This window comes from Dunckerocampus dactyliophorus, chromosome 17, assembly GCF_027744805.1.
Source record: "Dunckerocampus dactyliophorus isolate RoL2022-P2 chromosome 17, RoL_Ddac_1.1, whole genome shotgun sequence".
NCBI lineage: Eukaryota > Metazoa > Chordata > Actinopteri > Syngnathiformes > Syngnathidae > Dunckerocampus > Dunckerocampus dactyliophorus.
Window position 1 is genome coordinate 7,524,300 of NC_072835.1, and position 22,960 is coordinate 7,547,259.

At 44.5% G+C, this 22,960-nt stretch overlaps 2 protein-coding genes across 2 annotated transcripts in view; both read right to left on the reverse strand.

Moving 5' to 3' along the window:
* Positions 1–7,314: 7,314 nt before the first annotated feature.
* purg (purine-rich element binding protein G) lies at positions 7,315–12,817 on the reverse strand. Its single transcript, XM_054756548.1, has one exon. The coding sequence runs from the start codon at positions 12,454–12,456 to the stop codon at positions 11,458–11,460; it is 999 nt and encodes a 332-aa protein (XP_054612523.1). The 5' UTR covers positions 12,457–12,817; the 3' UTR covers positions 7,315–11,457.
* Positions 12,818–19,122: 6,305 nt separating this feature from the next.
* il6st (interleukin 6 cytokine family signal transduce) overlaps positions 19,123–22,960 on the reverse strand; it is a 29,208-nt gene continuing 25,370 nt past the window's right edge. Inside the window, exon 16 of the mRNA XM_054756547.1 lies at positions 19,123–22,452. Coding sequence (XP_054612522.1) covers positions 21,859–22,452 — 594 coding nt within the window. The 3' untranslated portion in view covers positions 19,123–21,858. The remainder of the gene's footprint in view (positions 22,453–22,960) is intronic.

Genomic DNA, 22,960 nt, shown 5'->3' on the forward strand with positions numbered 1-22,960 from the left:
TAGGCACCAGCATACCCCCGCAACGCTAATGAGGATAAACGGCATAGAAAATGGATGGATGGCGTTGCCGAGTGTGATTAATCATGATTAATTCATTTGAAAACAGTGATCAATGTGATTAAATCTTTTAATCCTCTGTGAAACCTTTGTTAAATCCTTTACTTTAACATCAAATTTTTGGCTCTCTGGTGGTGAGGCCTCGGCCTGGCTGTGTGGGGGCGGGGCTTGCTGGGTGGTGGGTGGCAGTCCCTCTCCCTTCATGCATTCTCGGTGACAATTACACGTTCACACATACGCGCACATTTATATACCTGTACATGAAGACATGCACACATACACAGAGATACCTGTACACGCGTACATGTACACACGTACTTCCCCATATAACTGTCGAGCACGTAAGGGTATTTAGATCAACAATACTATCTGCCCTAATGGCTGGACAGGACAAACAAAAACAACATAATATTTTTAAATATGTTTATAGTTTGTCAAAAAAATATGTGTCACATCCACGTCTATGGCTCTTCCCTTTACCTGCAGGCGGCTTCTTGAGCGTAAAGTCTCCACTGTAAGCAAGCCATGTGTCACGCTCTACGGTGACATATAATTTGCTTTCATTAAGTTTATTTCTAGATTCAGTTACTGCCGTGCTTTCTCTGTCACTCAGATGCTGGTCTCCTGAGATGGGCGGAGCTGCCTGATGAGCACAGCTGTATCTCATTTTCTCGGCTACTTAATCCCTGTGGCTGCGTCTGGAAGACGTGGGATTATTCCTCGCGTTGGACTGTACCTGTGACACCCTTTTGTCTTCCTAGACATTGTTTTTGTGCATGTTCGAATTTCCGCCTGCTCATCTGGCAACCCGCACGCATCTCAGGTATTTTGTGTTTCCTTACCTGCCTCACTCCTTTTATCGCGGTGCCCTTGGACTCTAGTTGGCACCGTTGTTTTTTGTTCTTTTTAGTTGTACTGATTTGTGTTAGAATAATAATTTTTCCGTACCTGGAGTTGTCTTGCTGCTGCATCTTGGGATCCTACACCAGACTCCTCCCAACAAGCCTGACACCATGAATACATTTAAAAAGAAAAATTCATCAATATCAGTCACAAATGAGAGCCTACAGTCCTGTGTGAAGGGCAAAGTCATAGCTCATCCTGACATAGGGAAGGTCAGCACTGAGCTTCAGAAACACAAGTCACATTATACTAGCACGTAAAAGAAAAAATACTTTTATTTCAGACCCATCATGAAATGTTCCTACATTTAGGTTTACTTTTTTAAAACTGCCAAGCTGCAACTATAAGTTTTTTTTACGTTTTATTTTAATTTTACACAAATTAATACAGGAAGGACTCAGAAAGGCCTTGGAAACTGTACTTTTGTTTGTTGTATTCTTTTGTTATAATGGGTAAAACTAAAACTTGCGTTACGGTTGCGGCTCCAGGCTATTTTTCTTCAGTATAGAGGAGGCAAAATGGCTCTTTTGATAGTAAAGGTTGCTGACCCCGGTCTAGGAAATATTGCATCGTGACTGAACTCATGTACATTAGGGTCTTGAACGATAAACCGATGCGACCGGATACCCGGCTGCATTGGTAGCAACGTCCTGGATAGACAAGAATCAGCTGTAACTCCTTAGATTCATCGACTGTGAAGGCATGCACCAGGTATCGCAAGACTAGCGACCGGTTGACAGTGAGTATCTTAACGTGAGTGCTTGGCGCTGCCAGTGAAACAATTTTCACATATGCTCCTTAGCTTACCATGATTGAAGACAAGATTGGATGGAAATAGTTGCAGCGCGGTTTTCAACCCATCAGCAAAACATACGTACATTATAGCTTATTTATTACGTGTTGTGTAAAACTAAGACAGGAACAACATCAAAGCATCAGGCAGAAGTGGTTGGAGTTGCTGATTCCCGAAAAATTTGCTCATCTGTCAACGCCACTTCACACGGGACTGTTTTGTGAACCTGGGTCAATACGAAGCTGGACTATCCGCCAAACTGTTGCTGAAGTCTGACGCCTTTCCAACGTTACTTGGTTGTGTCGAAGAGTCAGAAGAGCAAGCTGTATGTAACAGTTGATCAGTGTCCTAAATGTGTTTATTTTGTGTAAGTAATCGGACAAAAGCGGTAGCATTATACAGTATAGTGTGCATACAGCGAGAGGTGGGAATGTGACCAATCACAGCAGAGTGGGGTTGGCGGGAGGCGTGCCTGGAGGAGGGCCCAGGGTGGAGAAATTACACAGACTGTTTGGACGGGAGGCAGGAAACCCAAGGAAACACTGCAGGAAGAGGCGCAGAGTCTGGAAGATCTGGAAAGCTTTCTGTGCAGGTTATCGTGTCTAGCTGCTCTATAGGAGTCCAGAACTCAATACAAAGGCCTGCAAATATAATATCAAACAGGTAACAATACAAAGTATAACAGGTCTCCCTTAAGGGTTTTATTTATTTTTTTATCATTGCGCTTGAACGTTTCCCCGTGATCCCGTGGTTGGGGACCCCTGGATATGATGTGCTCTTTTACACATTTGAAAATACTGTAAGGCACTTTTATAGAATTGGCTTCCTTATTTTAGAATGTAGGATTAATGTGCACATCAACAAATGTAATCGTATCAAACCGAATCCACTTGTATCGAAACGTATTGTATGTACACTGTATTGAATTATTCTCTTTTTAAAATATATCGTTTTTTGGATCATCCACCACAAAGACATTGACATCCTAGTGTACATAGTGAAAAATGACAGTCAAGATGCAGGATCATTCTATAAAACATTTAATACAACGTCAAAAAAAAAAAGAAAGTAACCCATACAAACAAAATACATCGCTTTCCCCCCCCCCACGTTTCCTCTATCAATCAAACACATGTTATTTCCAAACTCAAATAACAAGGATGGTATTTTTAACTTGCTGCCCCATGCTTCATTAAACAATATTTCAAAACATAAAACACAATGAACATCATTGCGAGTATTAAAAATCAAGTATTCGGATTGTCTGTCTTTCAGGCTGCTTTGCAACTGCCAAGAGACGTTTCATAGTTTTTGTTTGGTAACCTCAGGACAACAAATACACAACATGCTCATTGTCTGTTTTCTAATGGCTAGCTTTCACTGTAGAGTCCAATTCTTGTTGGGATTTGCGTGAAAGCTGCGGATCAAACATTGTTAGGAAGAATAACGGCTGATTCCCCAGACAGGGAATCGCATGAGCACCGTGTCTGATTCATAAATACCCAGAAAGCAATCTGTCAGGCTCTTACCAGTTCAACATCAATAACATTTCCAAATATTTGGGAGAAGAGCAGTTAAACGTGACATGTGTCTTTTGTTCCCACTTTGATTGATCCTCTTGGCATGCATTTGGCTTGGGTCCATGAAAGCACCTTTACATAACGTAACATAGCACCATTTTTTTTCTTTTCTACGGGGGACCCAAGCAATAGCATGCACACACTCTCTGTTGTCTTGGTTACCACTTCTAAACATACATTTCATTTCTAACATTACAAGGCAAGTCATGAGTATTGATACAGTACTTTACATGTAGAGGGTGAACTAGTACGGTACACGTTAAAGAAAGTGCTAAAGTACAAAATATTTTGTCTTGAAAGGAGTATAGGAGACACCAATGTATTACATAACATATAGCTAGAATGTACACATTTGACAATGTTCATTTTTTTTTACTTGGGTTCACTTTCAGATAAATATTTATCTTCACTGCTCCAAAAAAGTACTTCCTCAGTACACAAACATACACAGCTTTATCTGCACAACCACAAATACATTTACACTTTGTCACCATCCACCGTCCCACCTGTGTACCTCAGTAGCGAATACGAGCACATTGACAGTAATAACACAGTAATAACTGCTTTCCCCAGCGGCTTTAAAAAGCATCATGGAGACAAACAAAGACACGCTCCAGGTTACAGCTCTGGTGATGACTGGGCGTCAATCAAAACACAAAACTGAACATCAAATATTAAAAAAAGCTAACTTTGCTACCAAGAATGGTTGCAGTGTCTGGGTGTTGAGCACAGAGACTGCTCTCTGTCACTGAAGATTGCAGACCAAATCGACAGCATATTCAATGCATTCACGTGAAACTCAAGGTTCTGTCCCACGCCGCCCTTTCATCGTTCCGTCTGTACGATTCAGGCACTTTTTTATTGGGTTTTCAACTGGTTTCTAGACATTGACAGATGGCGCTAGCTGTTCCAAACGTCCAGCTTCGGATAAGCGAATGGCGGTTCTCGTATGTTACGCTGCCGTTACTCTGGAATCTTACCGGTGTGTAGATTTTCACGGCTGTTAGGCAGGCAAAAGTGCGATAGTGGTCCAAAATAATAGAAACGCAATGCTTCGCGCTTTGGATTTCATGGCTTCACTCTATCACATAAATCGTGCTATTTTGTGGTTGAATACGGCCTTTTATTAGTCAAAATATGTGCATATTTAAGCACATTTTGCATATTTTTTGCCTAAATGAAGCATTTTCAAGCATAAAAACGGCAAAATTAAGTAAAATACCAATATAAGGCATTCAGAAGTTGCATTCAAAGATGTTGTGATGATGTGTAGTATTCTACACTGGTCACTAGGGGTCAGCGATGATACTGTAATGTTCGGTGAGAGACACAAGCAGACTTTGATCGCCACCTTTTTATTGCAGGTTTGAATTATCTCACAACAGGCGCAATCATTCCTAAAACAGGCTACCTTGAGGCCAAAAGCTGAAACGCAACTGTGAACCCCCAACGTCGCTTCCTGTCCTGTCCACTTCCTATTTGTTAAAGCTTTCTGATTGGGCTGATGTGACTGTGTTCTTTTATTTGGGCTCTCTTAACTCTCTTAACTGTGATTTCTTAATATGATTGTGAAGCACTTTGCGACTTTCTTTGTCTGTGAAAGGTGCTATACACAGTAAATACACTTTACTTACTTACTTACTTACTTTACTGTCCACACCCCACTCAGCTCTCCGAACACCAGACCTCATTTACAGCAACACACACAAGCAGGAGCCTTGTTCATGTCTTAATGGCTTATTTTCTGTTATTATGTCTGCTATATTGGGTGGGACGGGTGTAAAGGTGACTATAGGGGTGTTATTTCCTGTCTAGAGGGCTTTAATAGTGTTACAAACAGTAGTTCGAAGGTCATTAACAGGTCTTCTATGCTGTAACTATGGAAATATTCCATTCATAAATAAGGACTTCTACTTTGTGGAAATGCACTTATCATGGTTGGGTCTGGAACCAATTAACAGTGATAAACGAGGGATTACTGTACGACAAGATGAGCGCGTGCCAAATAAACATTCAAAAGAAGCCATGGTGCTAGCAGAGTAGCTACCGTAAGAGTTGGGTTGAGTGTACATTGGTTAGTTAAACGCCTTTCGTTACTCGGACGCAGACGTTTGAAAGACATATCTTACGTTCCTCATGCTGTTCCACCTGCCGTCCATGGGCAAAAATATGGCGGAGACGGATGGAATGGTTAAACGGCAGTGTGGGACAGAGCCTTCAGGGTTGTTAAGTGTTCTGAATCATTTGGGTTAGTTTCACATGTGAATAAAGGAACATTGGTTACTTAACATGTTTAGGGTAAGCATTAATCAATGACTTGATGATTAATCGATTATCCAGTATTATGGTGTTCGATTAATCATCTTTTGGTGTAAAAATGTAGCTGATTTGAGCCTCTCGAATGTGAATATTTTTTCATTTCCTTAGTCTTCCGTGAATTATGTTTTAGAAAACCAAGACATTCACACACGTCAGCTTGGACTTTGGAAAACCATGATGGACATATTTGCCTCGTTTTGGATACGTTGCGGACCAAACCACTAAATGTTTGTGTTTGGTTCATATTGATTTGGTCCGTCTAGGTCTTAACCAGTTACTCAGTTAATCAAAACAACCAGCTTCAGATTCATCGACTAAAAAAAACAATCGTTAGTGGCAGCCCTAGTCAGCATACAGTACATGTACCTAAAATAAAACAAGGTACAAGAAAAGTACAGGAGGTTAGCAGGAAGTAGGTTCCTTGCGAAACAAGGGATTTGAAATGCCTAACTAGAGCTTTTCTTTTTCCAGGCAAATACTGTATGATATGTAAGACATTTCAACTCTTATTTTGGCGTTCCTTGGGTGATGGAACAGGCTATTACACATGAAACCTCAGAACATGCTAAGCCACAGCGGATGATCACGTCAGTATTTGAAGGTAAACGTTTTGAGCCACTTGGTGGCATGCTTTACAAGCAGTGCTACAGGAAGTACAGCACACACATTTCAACCTTCAACAGTGCAATTTCCAAAGACAAACACGGGTTATGACACCACCGACTCCACCTTGAATGCCATTCATCCAGAATCATTTGACCATTCCAGGATGTCAGCCATGAGGTACTGTATGTATGCGATCAGCAGGAATCGAGCTAAGGATGAATGCCGTCATGTCCCTGAGGAGACGTCACAAATAGCTCAAGTATACACGATGACATCTCATCCATAAGCGGGCCTCGCTGAGCAAGCTGACAAAATCTTTTTTGTTTGGAGTTTGTCTACTTGCGCCGATAATTCATAAACTCAATTATTCATCGGATACATTGACATCAAATGGCGAATGACAGAAAGTCACGTCCGCAGGAGCAGAGCAAAACGCGCGTTCGTGCTGTCTTTTGGAGCAGCTCGGGTCGGGGTCAATGATTGTCATGAACAGAAATAGTCTGTACACAAAAGTCGCGGAACAAAAAGTGCGGTTAGAATTTGAAAGTGCTTTTTGGAGAGTGGATTTGAAATTCAATCCGCATCGTTCATATACCAATCTCTACAGAAGTCACTATTTTCTCCTGGCTAAAGCGAGATTTGAAACCTTGAGCCACGTTTAGAAATGAATCAACAGTTGTTTCTGCATGGCGATTACCGTAGTAGGAAAATGAATTCACCTCTCTAGTGCTTCCTCAAACGCTAAACCAGTGGTTCTCAATTATTTTCTGTCACGCCGCCCCCCCCCAGGGAACAGAAATGTTTTCACGAACCCCCAAGATAAATATACACTTATAAATATATATTTATCTATGTATATTTACTCTATCTGTATCTGTACTAACCGCTGTATGACTTGCTGGCACCAGCATCATTCAAGCATGAATAAAGCCACTGACAGACCTGCCAACCTTAAAGAAATGGAAGTACTGTGTAGGGTAGCATATAGTATCGTCCACCCTACCTCTCACACGCCCCCCAACACCCCATTGTGCCCCCACCCCCGGGGGAACCTGCCCCACTATTTGAGAAGCACTGTCCTAAACAGACACCACAAGGAAAACCACAAAGCAGATGATGTCGTGTGAAACCATTCCACAATGAGCAAAGCGTAAAATCAATAATATGTTCTAATTTGAACTGTGCTTAAAGGCGCTGCCTTGGTGAGGCGCTGCATGGGGGCGCTAACTTTCCAACGTGCAATACCGCGCACAGCGTATATTACATACTCAGTATTTAGTAAATAGGAAAACGTAAAAGTCCAAAAAAAAAGAAAAGTGAGCTAGAACATCTACATTGTTTTCTTAGTCATTTGATGGAAGTACAGTAATCCCTCGCCATTTTGCATATCAAATTTGGTGTTTGAAAACAGAATATCGTTAGTCAAAAAATAAATGTTATGGTTTTTTCTTAAATGAAGCATTTTGAAGCGTAAAAATGGCTAAATAAATATGGCTAAATGGCAAAACACTAATATAAGGCATTCAGAAGAAGCATTCAAAGACTTTGTGATGACATGTAGTATTCTACGCTGGTCACTAGGTGTCAGTAATGTTACTGTAATGTTCGGTGTGACACACAAGCACCAGACTTGATCGCCGGAACACAGGCTTTAATTGCAGGTTTGATTTAGCTCACAACAGGCACAATAATCCCTAATACTTCAGCATGGCAAGCTAAAACTCAACTCTGAACCCCCGACATCACTTCCTGTCCACCCCTCACTCAGCCCTAGCACCAGCACACATCTACAGCAACACACACAGGCACAAGTCTTACTTATATCTTAGTTCCTCTTGTTATGTCTACTGTATTGGGTAATAGGAATGTAAAGGTGATTTCATATCTAGAGGGCTCTAATAATGTTAAAAACTGTATTTAGAAGGTTGTAAACAGGTTGTCTATGCTCTAAGTGCAAAAATATTCTATTTAAAAAGAAGGAATACTACTTTGTGAAAATTCACTGATCACGGTCGGGAACCGATTAACCGTGATAAACGAAGGATTACTGTATAACCTTTATTTTTGATAATCTGTCTCTCTGTCTGTTCAAAAAAAACTACCATAAAATGATGGACTGTCCATGACTTTGTGAGGGTAAGGGGGTCAAACAGTTACTCCCCCCATTGTATCGCTTTCTGTTGAGCCGTCCTGCCGAGGGCAAGCCAACATGAAAATTGTAAAGGTGTGGAAACGTGTATCTTTCATATTTCCAGCATTTTAATATATGACTTGTTCGAAACATTCAGCTGGTTGAAAATCCGACACAAGAACATAAAGCATCTTCATTTTTTTTCTCTTTTTTTTTGTTGTTGTTGTGTCCAAGTCCAAAATAGTTCATAAGGCATTTCTAGGTTCCTTCCTCCTAGAGCAATCAAAAAGTACATCTCAAGATGAGCAGTAGGTTAGCAAAATGAGAAAAAGTCAGCATTTAAGACACAGTTGTAACCATTTCATTTTGTTTTTGCTCATTTTGCTTTTCCACTGTGTCCAATCCAACCTCGGCATGGCAACGTGTGTTGATGAGACTCAAAGATAAAGTAAAGCTAAGTGATGCAAGAGCGTTTCGATCACACTTCAGCTCCAGTTGCCCTTGACTCGTTTGACTGTGGGCTCTGCAAATCAGGGACGCACCTATCTAGCTGGAAAGAAATGCTTTACTGCTGCAGCTTGAGACAATCTAGAAGAAAAGACATGAATGAGATGCCACGCCAACTGGACATTTACAGGAATGCACCTGTGATGACCGAGTGCATATACAGAACAGAGCAAGAGATGATGGGCCTTTCAGGGCTGGATACCCTGCTGACTGACGCTGAGAAGATGTTACACATACTAAAGATCAAAAGGAGCTTTCATATCCATTGAATTAAAAAAAAACCCTGCCCACTCAAGACACAATTCCTGCAACAACCAGCTGTATGTTTACTTAACATCATCAAACCCGGAAAAATTATGATTATGGATGGGTTTTTGATCACAATTCCTTGATTGTCTATGGGGAAAATGAATAATCAATAGATTATTATTATTTTTTTTTTTACATATCATTTTTGAATGGGATGCAATCCTGTAAATCCCGTTTGGATGCAAACGTCGAACTGAGGAGAATATCGCTCAGCTGATGTCATATTGATCTTCTTTACACAGTCAAACCTTGGTTAGCATCACTAATCTGTTCCAGAAGGTCCAACTCTAACCAAAACGTACTCTAATTTTCCATTAAAAAATCATGTAAATCCAATGAATCCGTTCCAGAAAGCCAAAAAAGTTAACACAAAACACATTTTTATAGTTTTGCAATTATAGTTTTACATGCCTAAAACAATTGAAATGAAAGAGACAAATGAACATTTAAGGTTACTTAAAGATCAACACGGCAAGATCAACGCAGACCCCACCTTAGTGTTTTGCCATGAGTTACTGCATTTCTTGAATCGAATAGTGTTTCTCAACTCAAGTTTCTGCTTTTCTTTTTGAGATTCAATCCTGTATATCAAACCAGTGACAAACGTCATAGTGAAGATGGATGATGTTGATTTTTTTTCAATGCCATGTGATCGAGATACTACATTACGTTCGAGATGCTGCAAGAACAAAGAACTTTCCCAATCCCGGTGAGTTATTATGTCTTATTATTGCTTATCATGTCTACTATATTAGGTCATATTAGTATAAAGGTGACTATAGGGGTGTTATTTAATGTCTAGAGGGCTCTAATCATGTGAAAAAAAAAAGTATGAAAATATTCAATTTATTAATATTGAATTCTACTTTGAAATTCACTTATCGCGGTCGGGTCTGGAATTGATTAACCGCAATAAACGAGGGACAACTGTATCAGCAAGCTGTTAACAAGTGATAAAAATGATCATCTTATTTACTTGTATTTTTAATTTAATTTTGTGATAAAAATACATTAGAACAGGGGTCACCGACGTTTTTCCTTGTGAGAGCTACTTTTACAAAATGAAAATGGCCAAGAGCTACTCATTTTTGTAACATTTATTTTCAGAGCTTATTTTAAACCCAAACGAAGCGAATATGCTTGTTTTACCAGAACATGAACAAAATGCTGGTGTCCACAACTCACATGTTGTATTTCAGAATGCATTTCTTTCTACTGTTCTTTCATTATTAACTGAAAACCTGAATGAAAAGCAGGCTTGCGGGCACCTCATGTGGTCGTGGGGGGCTCCCTGGTGCCCGCGGGCACCACGTTGGTGACCCCTGCATTAGAAACACAGTTGGACTCACGCGGTGCTTTAATAACACGACAAGACAAGCTCCATATTGTACGCTAACCAGAAAAAACGCTAACCAAGGTTCCACTGTACACAAGCTTTCTCCGTTAAGTGTTTTGTGGTTGAAGGCTAGCCGGAGTTTTTGCTCAAGTCTACGGGGGGCCAAGCAAGCGGCAAGTCCATAAAAATGGCTACATTTTGATGAAGTGGAGGCTGCATATTCATACATGTTCATGTTATTGAAATGAAATATGATGAGGTTTCTGCAGGCTGCCGTCAGACTCAAACTGTTGCACATGGCGCAACTCTGAACCACAAAGTTCTGCAGGAAATGTCAAGGGCATACGTCAAGGACATGTGTTCTCGACAAAAAGCAGCATCAGCACCTGCTTATCCTTAATGAAAAATACATTTTAGCACACCTGACTTTGGCCTGTGAATGTTTTTCTCAGTGTGGCGTGAGCATTAGGAACACGAGAGATGCTTCCTGATTAGCACAGGAGCCTAAAAGCAGTCAGTGTTACTCACAACTGATGTGCATTTATTTCTAAAGTGACATACCTTCATTGCACTTTTGAGAATGTCCTCCAAACAGGAGTTGATTCAAGAGATACCGTGTCTTGTTTTGCACAATGCCACCCATTTCTACATTGTTGCCACATTGTTTGTTACGTACAGCGTAGTATTCCATTTAAAAGGGGGTGGGGGTGTTGTAAGTCATGCTTAAAGTGCAGTAAAGGGCAGAACAAAATGAAAGTATAATAGATTAGATTGTAGTTTGTTATTTAGACTAGACTTTGTAGGTTAATATTCCTATCTACACATTTATGACACATACACACACACACACACACACACACTCACAAAGTCCACTCTTGGGGGAGATCCAACTGGGGGTCCATCGATACCGCCAAGGTCAGTCCTCCTGTTCCTCGCTGTCCTGCCGAGCATCTGTCCTCTTCTCTTTGTGACAAGTGAACATTCGCCGCATCTCCTCCTCGTACCTGATGAAATTCTCCCCGAATCTCGCCCAGGCTTTTAACGGAACGGTGATGGTGTTTCTGTACGGCTGCCGCACTTCACTGATTTTCAAAAAGACGCCATAGCGGTTGGAACCGACGTCGAAATAAAACCTCTTGTTGTCCACTCGAAAGGTGGCGGCCTCCGGAAGCTCCGGGCTGGGGTCGTGGTTCCTGGACGCGGCTCGGTCGCGCTCGTCGTCGTCGCCGTAGTCGTCGATCAGCTGCGAGAGCGCGTCCCTGAACTCGATCAGCCCCTGCGCAGGTACAACGATGGTCTGTTCGATCCCTTGGCCATAGTAGCCCATGGTACCGTGCCCTTTGCTGACAGTCTGTCTTATGCGCAGGAACCTACCCCTCTGGTTCTCCTTCAGGTCCAGAAAGTACTTCCTATTGTCCCTTTCGATCAATTCGCTCTTGAGGACGCGATGCGCGTGGTCGTCCGACGCCGCGGAGCCGGTAGGGGACAACGCGGGCTCCTGCGCTCTCCTGCGGGGATCGGGCGCGCGGCCCTTGCCGTCGCTGGCGTGCGCGTCGAGCCCCCCCCGTAGTCCTATGCGGGCGTAATATTCGATGAAGTCCCCCAGGCTGTAGCGGAGAGCGGGGGCCATGGACATGGACAGGGTCAGTTTGCTCTTCCGGATGTTGTCGTGGCGGCCTCTGCCGATCCACACCTCGGCTATTTTCAGGAAGCGTCCGCGCACGCTCTGCTTCACGTCCAGGTAGAAGCGTTTCTTCTGGATATCGACGCGTTTGGAGGCGAGCTCCTGGATGTCATGCTGCTGGGGGGCAGTGTGCACGTACTGCTGGGGATAAGTCGCTCTCGGCAAGGAATCTGACGCAATCTTAGCAGCCCTGACTCGCTCCATTCCTCTGCAACATCCATCGGCCATCATGATTGATATTTCTCTTCCAGAAAGCTCAGGACAAAGCCATTCCCCATCCTTAGGAAGCTTTATTCCAACATCTGGCTGGGAGACGCAGACGCCTCAAATGACCCGAAGATGGCAGCTAGTTCGGCGGCTTCAGCTGATAGTGCTGTCATGTGTCCTGAATAAAGGTCAATATATATCTACTGTAACCTCCATACCTTTTTGAATTTGCAGCAAGCTCATTGCGGGAGGGAGCCAGGGAAGCAGCCAACCTGAAATTGGAGGAGGCGTCCAATACTACATGAACCCGATGAACCCATCCACCCCCCTCCCCGTCCTGAGAATACCTCTGTTAAAGAGACACGATTTATGTGGGAAAGATGACTCTCACACCTCACAAAAAGGCGAGCTAGAAGAAAGGCAGACTCAAAACAAGCATCTTGTTCAAGTCTGGAGCCGTGAGCTCATATTTGACAATCCTAAAAAGGAGTTTTATTTGGCCAAAACATGCAATCTAGTGCTCATTGTTGTTTGGACCGTGCACGCTTGTCATGTCAATTGATCATTCTACATGTCGACCATCAATAAGCCTCCAACGCCTTAATTTAAATAATCATATTTAACTGTGTTTGGAATATAATGTCTAAATATAAATTCTCAATAAATAAATAATTTGTATTGTATTTATCACGGTTAATTGGTTCCAGACCCCACCATGACAAGCGAATTTCTGCAAAGTAGCATAAATGGAGTATTGTCGTAGTTAAGAGCATAGTTTACTGTTTATGATCTTCTAGTTTTGTTTTTTTAAAACATTAGAGCCCTCTCGACATGAAATAACACCCCTATAACCAGCTTTAAACTCTCATTATCCAATGTAATAGACATCATAAGAGAAAATAAGACATTTAAGCTGAGTGGGGGACAGACAGGAAATGGTTAAGGGTTGGCGTGGGTTACGGCAAAACAGTAGCCCGTATTAGAGATTACTGTGGCTGTTGTGAGATAATTCAAACCTGCCATAAATGTCTAAGGCTTCTGTCTCACTGAACATTACTGACACCTAGTGACCAGCGTAGAATACGCCATAACATCTCGACTTTGAATGGGTCTTCTGAATGCCTTACGCGTATTTGACTTCATTTTGTCATTATGCTTGAAAATACATGATTTAGGCAGAAACTGTGCTGTCATGTTCTGCATTCTGCTCTGCTGCCCTCTGCTGTTTTTGTGTTGCAGCACATCCCTGAACATGACCCAGACCTAATCACACACACCTGCAGCTCATTACCTCCTCCCTTCTTAAGCTGCAGCCAAACAATCTACCAGTGCCAGATTGTACTCCTTGACTTCCTGACCTCCTGTTCCTTGCTCCCGCTCAGTCCGGCTCCACTACCCTTACCCTGCTTTCTGGCCCGCTGTCTGTGCTTGTGCTTACCTGCTCTGTACCTTGTTAGTATTTTCCTGTTGGTTTGCCTTCAGCGTTTTCTGTTGTACTTCTAGTTTTTTCCCTGACAGCCTTCTGCTGTCAGTGTTTTATGTTTGTTACCCAAAGTGGATTTTCCTTTGTTGTACTTTACCTGTTTGGACACTTTTTGTTATTAAACTTTATTTTGTATTTTGAAGTCGCACTAGTCTTGCATTGGGATCCTAATTTTCCTGCTGTGGCATCCGCCACTCCTGACAGAACAATCTGGCCAAGATGGATCCCGCAGACATGGAGCACTTCCGCTCGGCCCTGGCGCATCAAGGCCAACTAGTCGGTGGTCACGAGAAGTCACTCCAAGGCATCATGGAGGCTATATCCGTGCTATCCGCTGGCATGGATGCCCTAAACCAACGCCTTGCCAGTACCTCCTCTCACCCGCCACCAGAGGTCGGTACGTCCCCGCACACCTTGGACCCACCTAACGGCGCAGCTGCATACGCACCTGTGCCTAATCAGCCGCATGAGCCAAATATCCCTCATCCTTCTCGCTTCTCTGGAGACTCGGACTCCTGCAACCAGTTCTTACACCAGTGTTCCCTCGTGTTTGACCAGCAACCCACCACGTACTCATCGGACCAATCTAAGGTAGCGTTCATTATGAGTTTACTCTCGGGTAGAGCCGCTACGTGGGCTATGGTGGCGAGCACGTCTATGCCTGCCATACGCACCTCCTTACCCATGTTTCTCGAAGAAATTAGACGTGTGTTTCATCACCCCATTCGGGGAATGGAAGCAGCTAGTCAGCTATTAGATATGAAGCAGAGAGGACGCCCAGTGGCGGATTTTTCTATTGACTTCCGTGTACTTGCTGTAGAGAGCGGGTATCCCGATACCGTCCTTCGAAGTATTTTTCGCAAGGCACTCGACGCACACATTAAGGATGAGTTAGTGGCTAAGGACAACACTACTTCCCTCAACGGCCTCATTAACTTGGCTATTGAATTAGAGAATCGCATGAAGGAAAGGGTGAGAGAGTACGCCAAGGAGGGATACTACGGCAGGGTGTCGATCCCGACAAGGATACCATTCCCACCTCCGGAGGGACAGACGCCCGAACCAGGCATCGGGGACGCTGTGGCCGCACCGCCAGAGGTTCCTATGCAACTCGGAGGACGACGCCTCGCCGCCGAGGAAAGAGCACGTCGTCGCAAGTTGGACCTGTGCCTCTACTGCGGTAATCCGGGGCATCGACTCCTCCAATGCCCCATCCGACCCCATCGCCTTCAGGGATCGACTCCTGGATCAGCAGCGGAGCCGAAGCCAAGACCCAGGAGCACCCAACCTGTTCCGGAGGACAGTCCAGTCATGGGGAGCTGTGAGTATCTCCAGAACTCAGTCACTACTGCAGAGGAAGTCCCCCTCAAGAGACTTCTAATTCAGGGAGTAGTCATTAACAAGGGTAGTAGCATCGACATAGCCGCCCTCATTGACTCGGGCGCTGATGACTGTTTCTTGGACACAGCGTTTGTTCTCAAGAATAATATCAGTATGATTAAGTTGCCTGCTAGTAAAGAGGTCTGGTCCTTGGATAGACGCTTCCTGGCGGCCATTACACACCAAACCGAACCGCTTACTCTCCATCTCTCAGGTAACCACTCCGAAACCATCCGCTTTTATGTCATGCCCTCCCAGTCTGCGCCACTAGTTTTGGGGCTAACCTGGCTTAAGCTTCACAATCCTCTCATAGATTGGAACAAGTTGCACGTCTCCAGTTGGAGCCCCTTTTGTCATGCTAACTGTCTCCGTTCAGCTAGGTCCGATGTTCCCTCTTCCAATCCCCCAGAGGAGGAGATAGATCTGACAGGTATTCCTAGCGAATACCACGACTTAAAGCAAGTGTTCAGCAAGGACCGTGCTCAAACACTTCCCCCTCATCGACCATACGACTGTGCCATAGAATTACTGCCTAACGCCACCTTTCCGAGCGCTAAATTGTATAACATTTCCACTCCAGAACAAAAGGCGCTCAAAGAATATATATCTTCTTCGCTAGCAGCCGGTCTTATTCGACCCTCTTCCTCGCCACTTGGGGCGGGTTTTTTCTTTGTTGCCAAAAAGGACAAATCCCTTCGACCCTGTATCGACTACCGGGGGCTCAATAGCATTACTGTCCGCAATAGCTACTCCTTGCCACTCATGGATTCTGCCTTTTCCGCCTTACATTCAGCACGCATTTTTTCCAAATTAGACCTCCGCAACGCCTACCATCTGGTACGCATTAAGGATGGAGATGAGTGGAAGACCGCGTTTAACACACCGCTGGGGCACTTCGAATATCTGGTTATGCCTTTTGGGCTCACGAACGCCCCGGCGGTGTTCCAAAACCTCATTAATGACGTCCTCAGCGACATGATAAATCAATTCTGTTTTGTATATCTAGATGACATACTTATCTTTTCCAGGAATCTGCAAGACCACATCACTCATGTCCGACTAGTTCTCCAGCGATTAATGGAGAATAGACTCTATGTGAAGGCAGAGAAGTGCGACTTTCACGCCACTTCGGTGCCATTTCTGGGGTACATTGTGGAGAAGGGTCAGCTACGTGCCGATCCCGCCAAGATCCAGGCGGTGGTCGAGTGGCCTACTCCTAAATCAAGGAAGCACTTGCAGAGGTTCCTCGGGTTCGCCAACTTCTACAGGCGATTCATACGTAATTTCAGCAGCAAGGCAGGACCTCTGACTAGGCTTACATCACCAAAAATTCCATTTGTATGGACCCCAGAGGCTAATTCTGCGTTTAACACACTCAAAACATTGTTTACATCCGCTCCGGTTCTGGTACATCCTGATCCTAACTTACAATTTTCTGTTGAGGTTGACGCTTCTGATACGGGAGTGGGAGCCGTCCTGTCCCAGCGGTCCCCGGTCGACCAGAAACTGCATCCTTGCGCCTTCTTCTCGCGTCGCCTCACACAGGCTGAAGGAAACTACGATGTGGGCAACAGGGAGCTGTTGGCCATCGTTCTCGCGCTGCGGGAGTGGCGGCACTGGCTGGAGGGTGCAGTTCATCCATTCATAGTTATCACCGACCACAAGAACTTGTCCTACATCAGAACCGCCCAGAGACTTAATGCCAGACAAGCCCGTTGGTCACTGTTCCTAACACGCTTCAATTTTTCCATCACCTACAGACCCGGATCACGCAATATTAAACCCGACGCCCTTTCCAGAGTCTTCAGTTCCACGGAGGAGGGAACAGCGCCGGAGACCATCATACCTGTGGCCCGGGTGTTAGGCGCGGTTCGGTGGGAGGTGGAGAAGAAGGTGTCGGAGGCAACTGAAGGGGAGGAGCCTCCAGAGGGTTGTCCGGCTGGCAAATTGTTTGTCCCAGAGACACTAAGATCGGACGTATTGCAATGGGGTCATGCATCCAGAGTTACCTGTCACCCAGGAACCAGACGAACTCAGCTGGCTTTAGCGCAGAGGTTTTGGTGGCCCTCCATGGCGGCGGATGTAAAGGAGTTCGTCGCGGCCTGCTCTGTCTGCGCCAGAAATAAGTCGTCCAATCGACCTCCGGCGGGCTTGTTACAACCGTTGCCCATCCCGACCCGTCCCTGGTCACATATAGCGATGGACTTCGTCACCGGACTACCTCCTTCCAGAGGAAACACCACAATCCTGAACATTGTTGACCGGTTTTCCAAGATGGTACATTTTATAGCATTACCTGGACTACCTACTTCACTGGACACAGCTCGACTCTTGGTGAGACATGTTTTCCGCATCCACGGCATTCCACTCAATATTGTTTCCGACAGAGGACCCCAATTCACTTCCAAGGTGTGGAAGTCCTTCTGCAAGTTACTCGGGGCATCGGTGAGCCTATCATCCGGTCACCATCCACAGACCAACGGCCAGACAGAGCGGGCCAACCAGGACCTCGAGGCGGCCTTACGCTGCGTCTGCCACCGACACCCGTCATCCTGGTCCATCCACCTCCCCTGGGTGGAATACGCGCACAACACTCTTGTCAGCTCGGCCACAGGTATGTCACCCTTCAAAGTCGCTAATGGATACCAGCCTCCTCTTTTTCCGTCTCAGGAGGCGGAAGTGTCGGTGCCATCGGTCCAAGTCCACCTGCGCCGCGCCCGAAGAGTATGGCGGGAGACAGTAGCTGCCCTGAACCGCACGGCGGACCGTAATCGACGCCTGGCCGACCGCCACAGAATCCCGGCACCCGTCTACCAGGTCGGCCAGGAAGTCTGGTTGTCATCCAGGGACTTACCGTTAGCCGGAACCAGCCGGAAGCTGGCACCCAGATTTGTGGGACCTTACAAAATCGACTCCATCATCAGTCCCTCCTCCGTCAGACTCATACTACCACCAGCACTCAAGGTACACCCGGTATTCCACGTCTCCTGCCTCAAGCCTGTGTCCTCCAGTCACCTGTGCCCCCCGGTCGAGTCGCCTCCTCCGCCGCGCCTGATCGATGGCCATCCAGCTTACACAGTGAAGGCCATCTTGGACTCCCGAAGGAGGGGCAGGGGGTTCCAGTACCTGGTCGACTGGGAGGGTTACGGCCCTGAGGAGCGTTCTTGGGTCTCCCGCTCCCTTATCTTGGATCCGTCACTCATAAGCGACTTCCACCGTCTCCATCCTAACAAGCCAGGTAAGCCGCCAGGAGGCGTCTTATGAGGGGGGGACATACTGTCATGTTCTGCATTCTGCTCTGCTGCCCTCTGCTGTTTTTGTGTTGCAGCACATCCCTGAACATGACCCAGACCTAATCACACACACCTGCAGCTCATTACCTCCTCCCTTCTTAAGCTGCAGCCAAACAATCTACCAGTGCCAGATTGTACTCCTTGACTTCCTGACCTCCTGTTCCTTGCTCCCGCTCAGTCCGGCTCCACTACCCTTACCCTGCTTTCTGGCCCGCTGTCTGTGCTTGTGCTTACCTGCTCTGTACCTTGTTAGTATTTTCCTGTTGGTTTGCCTTCAGCGTTTTCTGTTGTACTTCTAGTTTTTTCCCTGACAGCCTTCTGCTGTCAGTGTTTTATGTTTGTTACCCAAAGTGGATTTTCCTTTGTTGTACTTTACCTGTTTGGACACTTTTTGTTATTAAACTTTATTTTGTATTTTGAAGTCGCACTAGTCTTGCATTGGGATCCTAATTTTCCTGCTGTGGCATCCGCCACTCCTGACATGTGCCTCAATATGTATATGTTTTTACTTATAGGCCGTACTCACGAAACAGCATGATTTATTCATTTATTTTCGAAAAACCCCATCGTGAAGCTGCAAGTGCACTTTAATCACAATTGAGGTGCAAAGCATATAGCAGACATCACAATGCCTACAAAGACTTAATACTGAGCACAATTGAAATGACATCCACAAGCTGCAAACTCAAAAAAGGCACTAGGTCACCATTGACTGGCATATCATCATCAATACAGAATGTATGCCAGTGTGAGCTTGTGACTTGATATGCATACAGTTGCCATGGAAACGTGCACTTGTAAGACTAAATGACTGCAGAGAGGGTTACAAAAAATGGGCTGACAGTACACAAATCCAAAACACTCATACTAAATCTGTAAAGGAGACATCTTGAACTGATAATGTAGACGGTAACATTATTTATACTGCTCCAAAAATAAAGGGAGCATGTAGTCATGACAGTGTAACTCCAGGTCAGTCCAACTGAACCAGTCCAGTTCAGAGGCAATTGTTAGTGACAATGCATTGAAAGTGAGTTTATATAAGCCGACAACAAATCATCATCTGATCACGTGAGGAAGTAATACAGTGGAACCTTGGTTAGCGTCCGTCCCGTTAACGTCGAAAACTTCTGCCAATATTTTGCCTCTGTTTACATGTTTTCCAGTTATCGTACAATATGGGGTGCGTCTTGTCGTGTCATTAAAATACCGCGTGAGTCCAGCTTTGTTCTTAATGTATTTTTTATCACAAAACCTGTTGTTACTTGTTAGCAGCTTGCTCACACATGGAAACAGGAACCAGATGATGTCATCAGCGGTTGACTCTGTGGTTCTTTGCGAACTATTACACTCCAAGTCCCAAAAATGATAACACAAAACACGTTTTTATAGTTTTGCAAGTACAGTTTTACATGCATAAAAAAATTCTAAATGCATATAAATGATAGGTAAGGTTATTTTTAACTAGACGTGAGACAAGCACAATGTGGCAGCGATATCAACACAGGCCCCACCTTCGTGTTTTGCTATGAGTTATTTATTGAATTCAATAGTGTTTCTCACCTTTATCAAAATGCTGGCACTTGCAAATTTCTTTGGCTCCATTTTGGCTTATTTTGCAGCCGTGATAAAAAAAAAAAAAAAAGCAGATCTGAGGTGAAAAACACTATCGAATTCAAGAAATACCTCATGGCAAAACACGAAGGTGGTGTCTATTAGGGATTAGCGAATACACCACTATCTGTATCTGTATACCACTCAAAAGAAATCAGTACATTATTTTAAGTCTGAAATTGACATGGATTGATCAGAAGTTGCAATATTTATTGTTTATTATTCAGTTATGTGTGTACTGCGTATGTGTGTAAGTCATCTTTAAGACTAGAATTACAATAAGTCCCCAAACAATGAACTCAATTGGTTCCAGACGACCGTTCGTAAGTCGATTTGTTCATAAGTCCAACAAAAGGTAATTTACCAATTATATAGGTACTACATGTACGTGTATAAATGTTATTTACCTTTGAAGAGGAGTGGCCGAGCATACGTCATTGTGGTGGTGGAGGAGGAGAAGTTATTGAAATAAAGGACAAATGGTCGTCGTCGTTAGAGTCTTCTAAAAGAGGTAGTGTTCTGTGGGTGGTGTAGAATTAAGCAGGCCTATTAACTCTTCATAAACTTTAATCACACGCTCTGTCCGGGTTGTATTATACAGCTACAATTTAGCTTTCCATTTAGCTTTCTCTCCCTAGCGTCTGTTGGTCCCATTAGCAGTGTCACAGTGCCCTCTACTGGTCAAGCATGTAGTAGTGTAAATATGGAGTTTCAAAAGGCAAAATACATGAAAATATAGACCAGTCAGCTTGCGTTCGTATCTCCGAACGTTCGCATGTCGAATGTTCGTAAGTTGGGGACTTAATGTATTTTTTTAATGATCTGTGTGAAGTTGGTGATTCATGCAAACATCCAGTGATGGCAAACGGGGAAATAATCTGTCACACTTGTTCACTGTAGTTTTCTCAAAAGCACTTCATCAGAGTCGGACCTTCTGGAACGGATTAAGGATGCTAACCATGGTTCAACTGTATTGCACTTGTAATTTGATAAGCAATTTAAAATGCTATTGTTAGAGACTGTTTTGTTTCCCACAACACATAATACACTTGGTATGAAATAACCCGGTAAGTGGATCGGTGGATAGCCTAATGGTGGCGTGAGACCTCCAAGAAAATCCCCAGATCCATTATCAGACCATATGCTCGTGCAGTGGGTTCCTTCTGCTGCACGGTAATGTCCAGCTGAGGCTGGATTATGTCAGCAGTTTCTAGAAGAGACAAGTGTGACTGATATTGACTGGTCCACCTGTTCCCCGGACCTAAATCCAACTGAGCTCAGCTCCTGTGTTGCACCAAAGACTGTAGAGTAGCTAGCTGACCCAGCTTTTGGAAGGAGATCCCTCAGGTGGCCATCTGTCTTCTCATGAGAAGCATGTTCCACATGTTCAAGGGAGTTGAATTCATAAAAGCCTGTCATTTGATTTTTCCATGATTTGGCGTAAATCCCGTCCTCGTTGTCTTTTTGATTATAATTGGGATCTGGGATACGTAACATACAGTAACTGGTCCCTTTATTTCTGGAGCTGTGTAAGTTCTGCTTGGTTAAGAGCAAGATAGTGCTAACATTGCTTGGAAAACTTGAACATGCAACATCAATAGGGGCACGGAATGATTCACATCACGTGTAGACTCCCCATCGCCTCTGTCAGTCTTCTTATTGTGGCCTGTAGCCACAAAGTTGTGGCCTGTAGCTGGGAACTGGTGCTGATTGGCCATCTGCAGGTGTTGTCAGCTCAGAGTCTTCTTCCAGGGGACACAAATCCAGAGACAACAGCACCTCCTGTGGCTCCATCTCCAGCTGGTTGAACTCAGAAGATCTGGCACTGTCTTGGTTCCACGCAGAGTGGAAGAGTTGAGACTGTCTGCTGCCCTCCTGCACTAAAATGTCCGGGTTCTCCTCGGAGTCCAGAAGGGGCTGTGTGGACTCGGAGCGAGAAAAAATTACCTGCTGAGGTTGGACGCACGGGGTCTGACCCTTGTAGCCACTAGAGGCCACCACTGAGGAGTACTGCACGGTGCTGGCTGTGGTATCAGCAACGTCACCGCCCTCGTCGCTGTCAGACACACTCTGACGAGGTGAGGACATGCAAGAGGAGCCTCCGATACCGCTGCTGTGCTCTTCAGACAGGTACTTGTCCTTTTTGAGAGCCAGGTTAGTTTTGTCCTCCTCAAACACTGACTTTGCATCGTTTATGTCCACGTCAAGCATGCTGATGTCAGGCAGACAGTTCTCCTTTGGTGTCTCTGGCTGCAGAAGAACACAAAAGACACATTGTTAATACATTCTGCAACATAATACGCATGGCAATCAGAATAAACAATACCAGTTTGACTGAGCTGTAAGCTTTTTTTTTTTTTTGGGTTAGTTACCTCCCGTAGTGCTAAACTACAATACTGTAGTTAGGCCACATTAGCGATATGGCCATCGTGAACAAAACAGTTCTTCGAGCAGGCTCTTTCTGTTTCTGAACGCCAATCTTCACTAAATACGAGTAAAAACTCTTACATGGATGCTGCTTTTTCTTTCAGTTTTGTACATTTTCAGTTCTATTCGGTTGTGTAATGTTTTCTTTATGTGGTGTTATTTCACTGTACAGTATGTCACCAAAGTTTACAGCCCTCACATGACAGGTCTGATTTTTTTGAGGAGGCATTTTTGTGATGCAAATGTATTAGTCTTTTGAACGCACATTGTTTTGAGAACTCTTTACTTAAGTGGCCCCACCAACCAACCGGAACTACTTTCGTCATCACCA

Excerpts from the sequence above, each read along its gene's own strand:
- purg (XM_054756548.1), bottom strand. The coding sequence starts at position 12,456 with ATGATGGCCGATGGATGTTGCAGAGGAATGGAGCGAGTCAGGGCTGCT.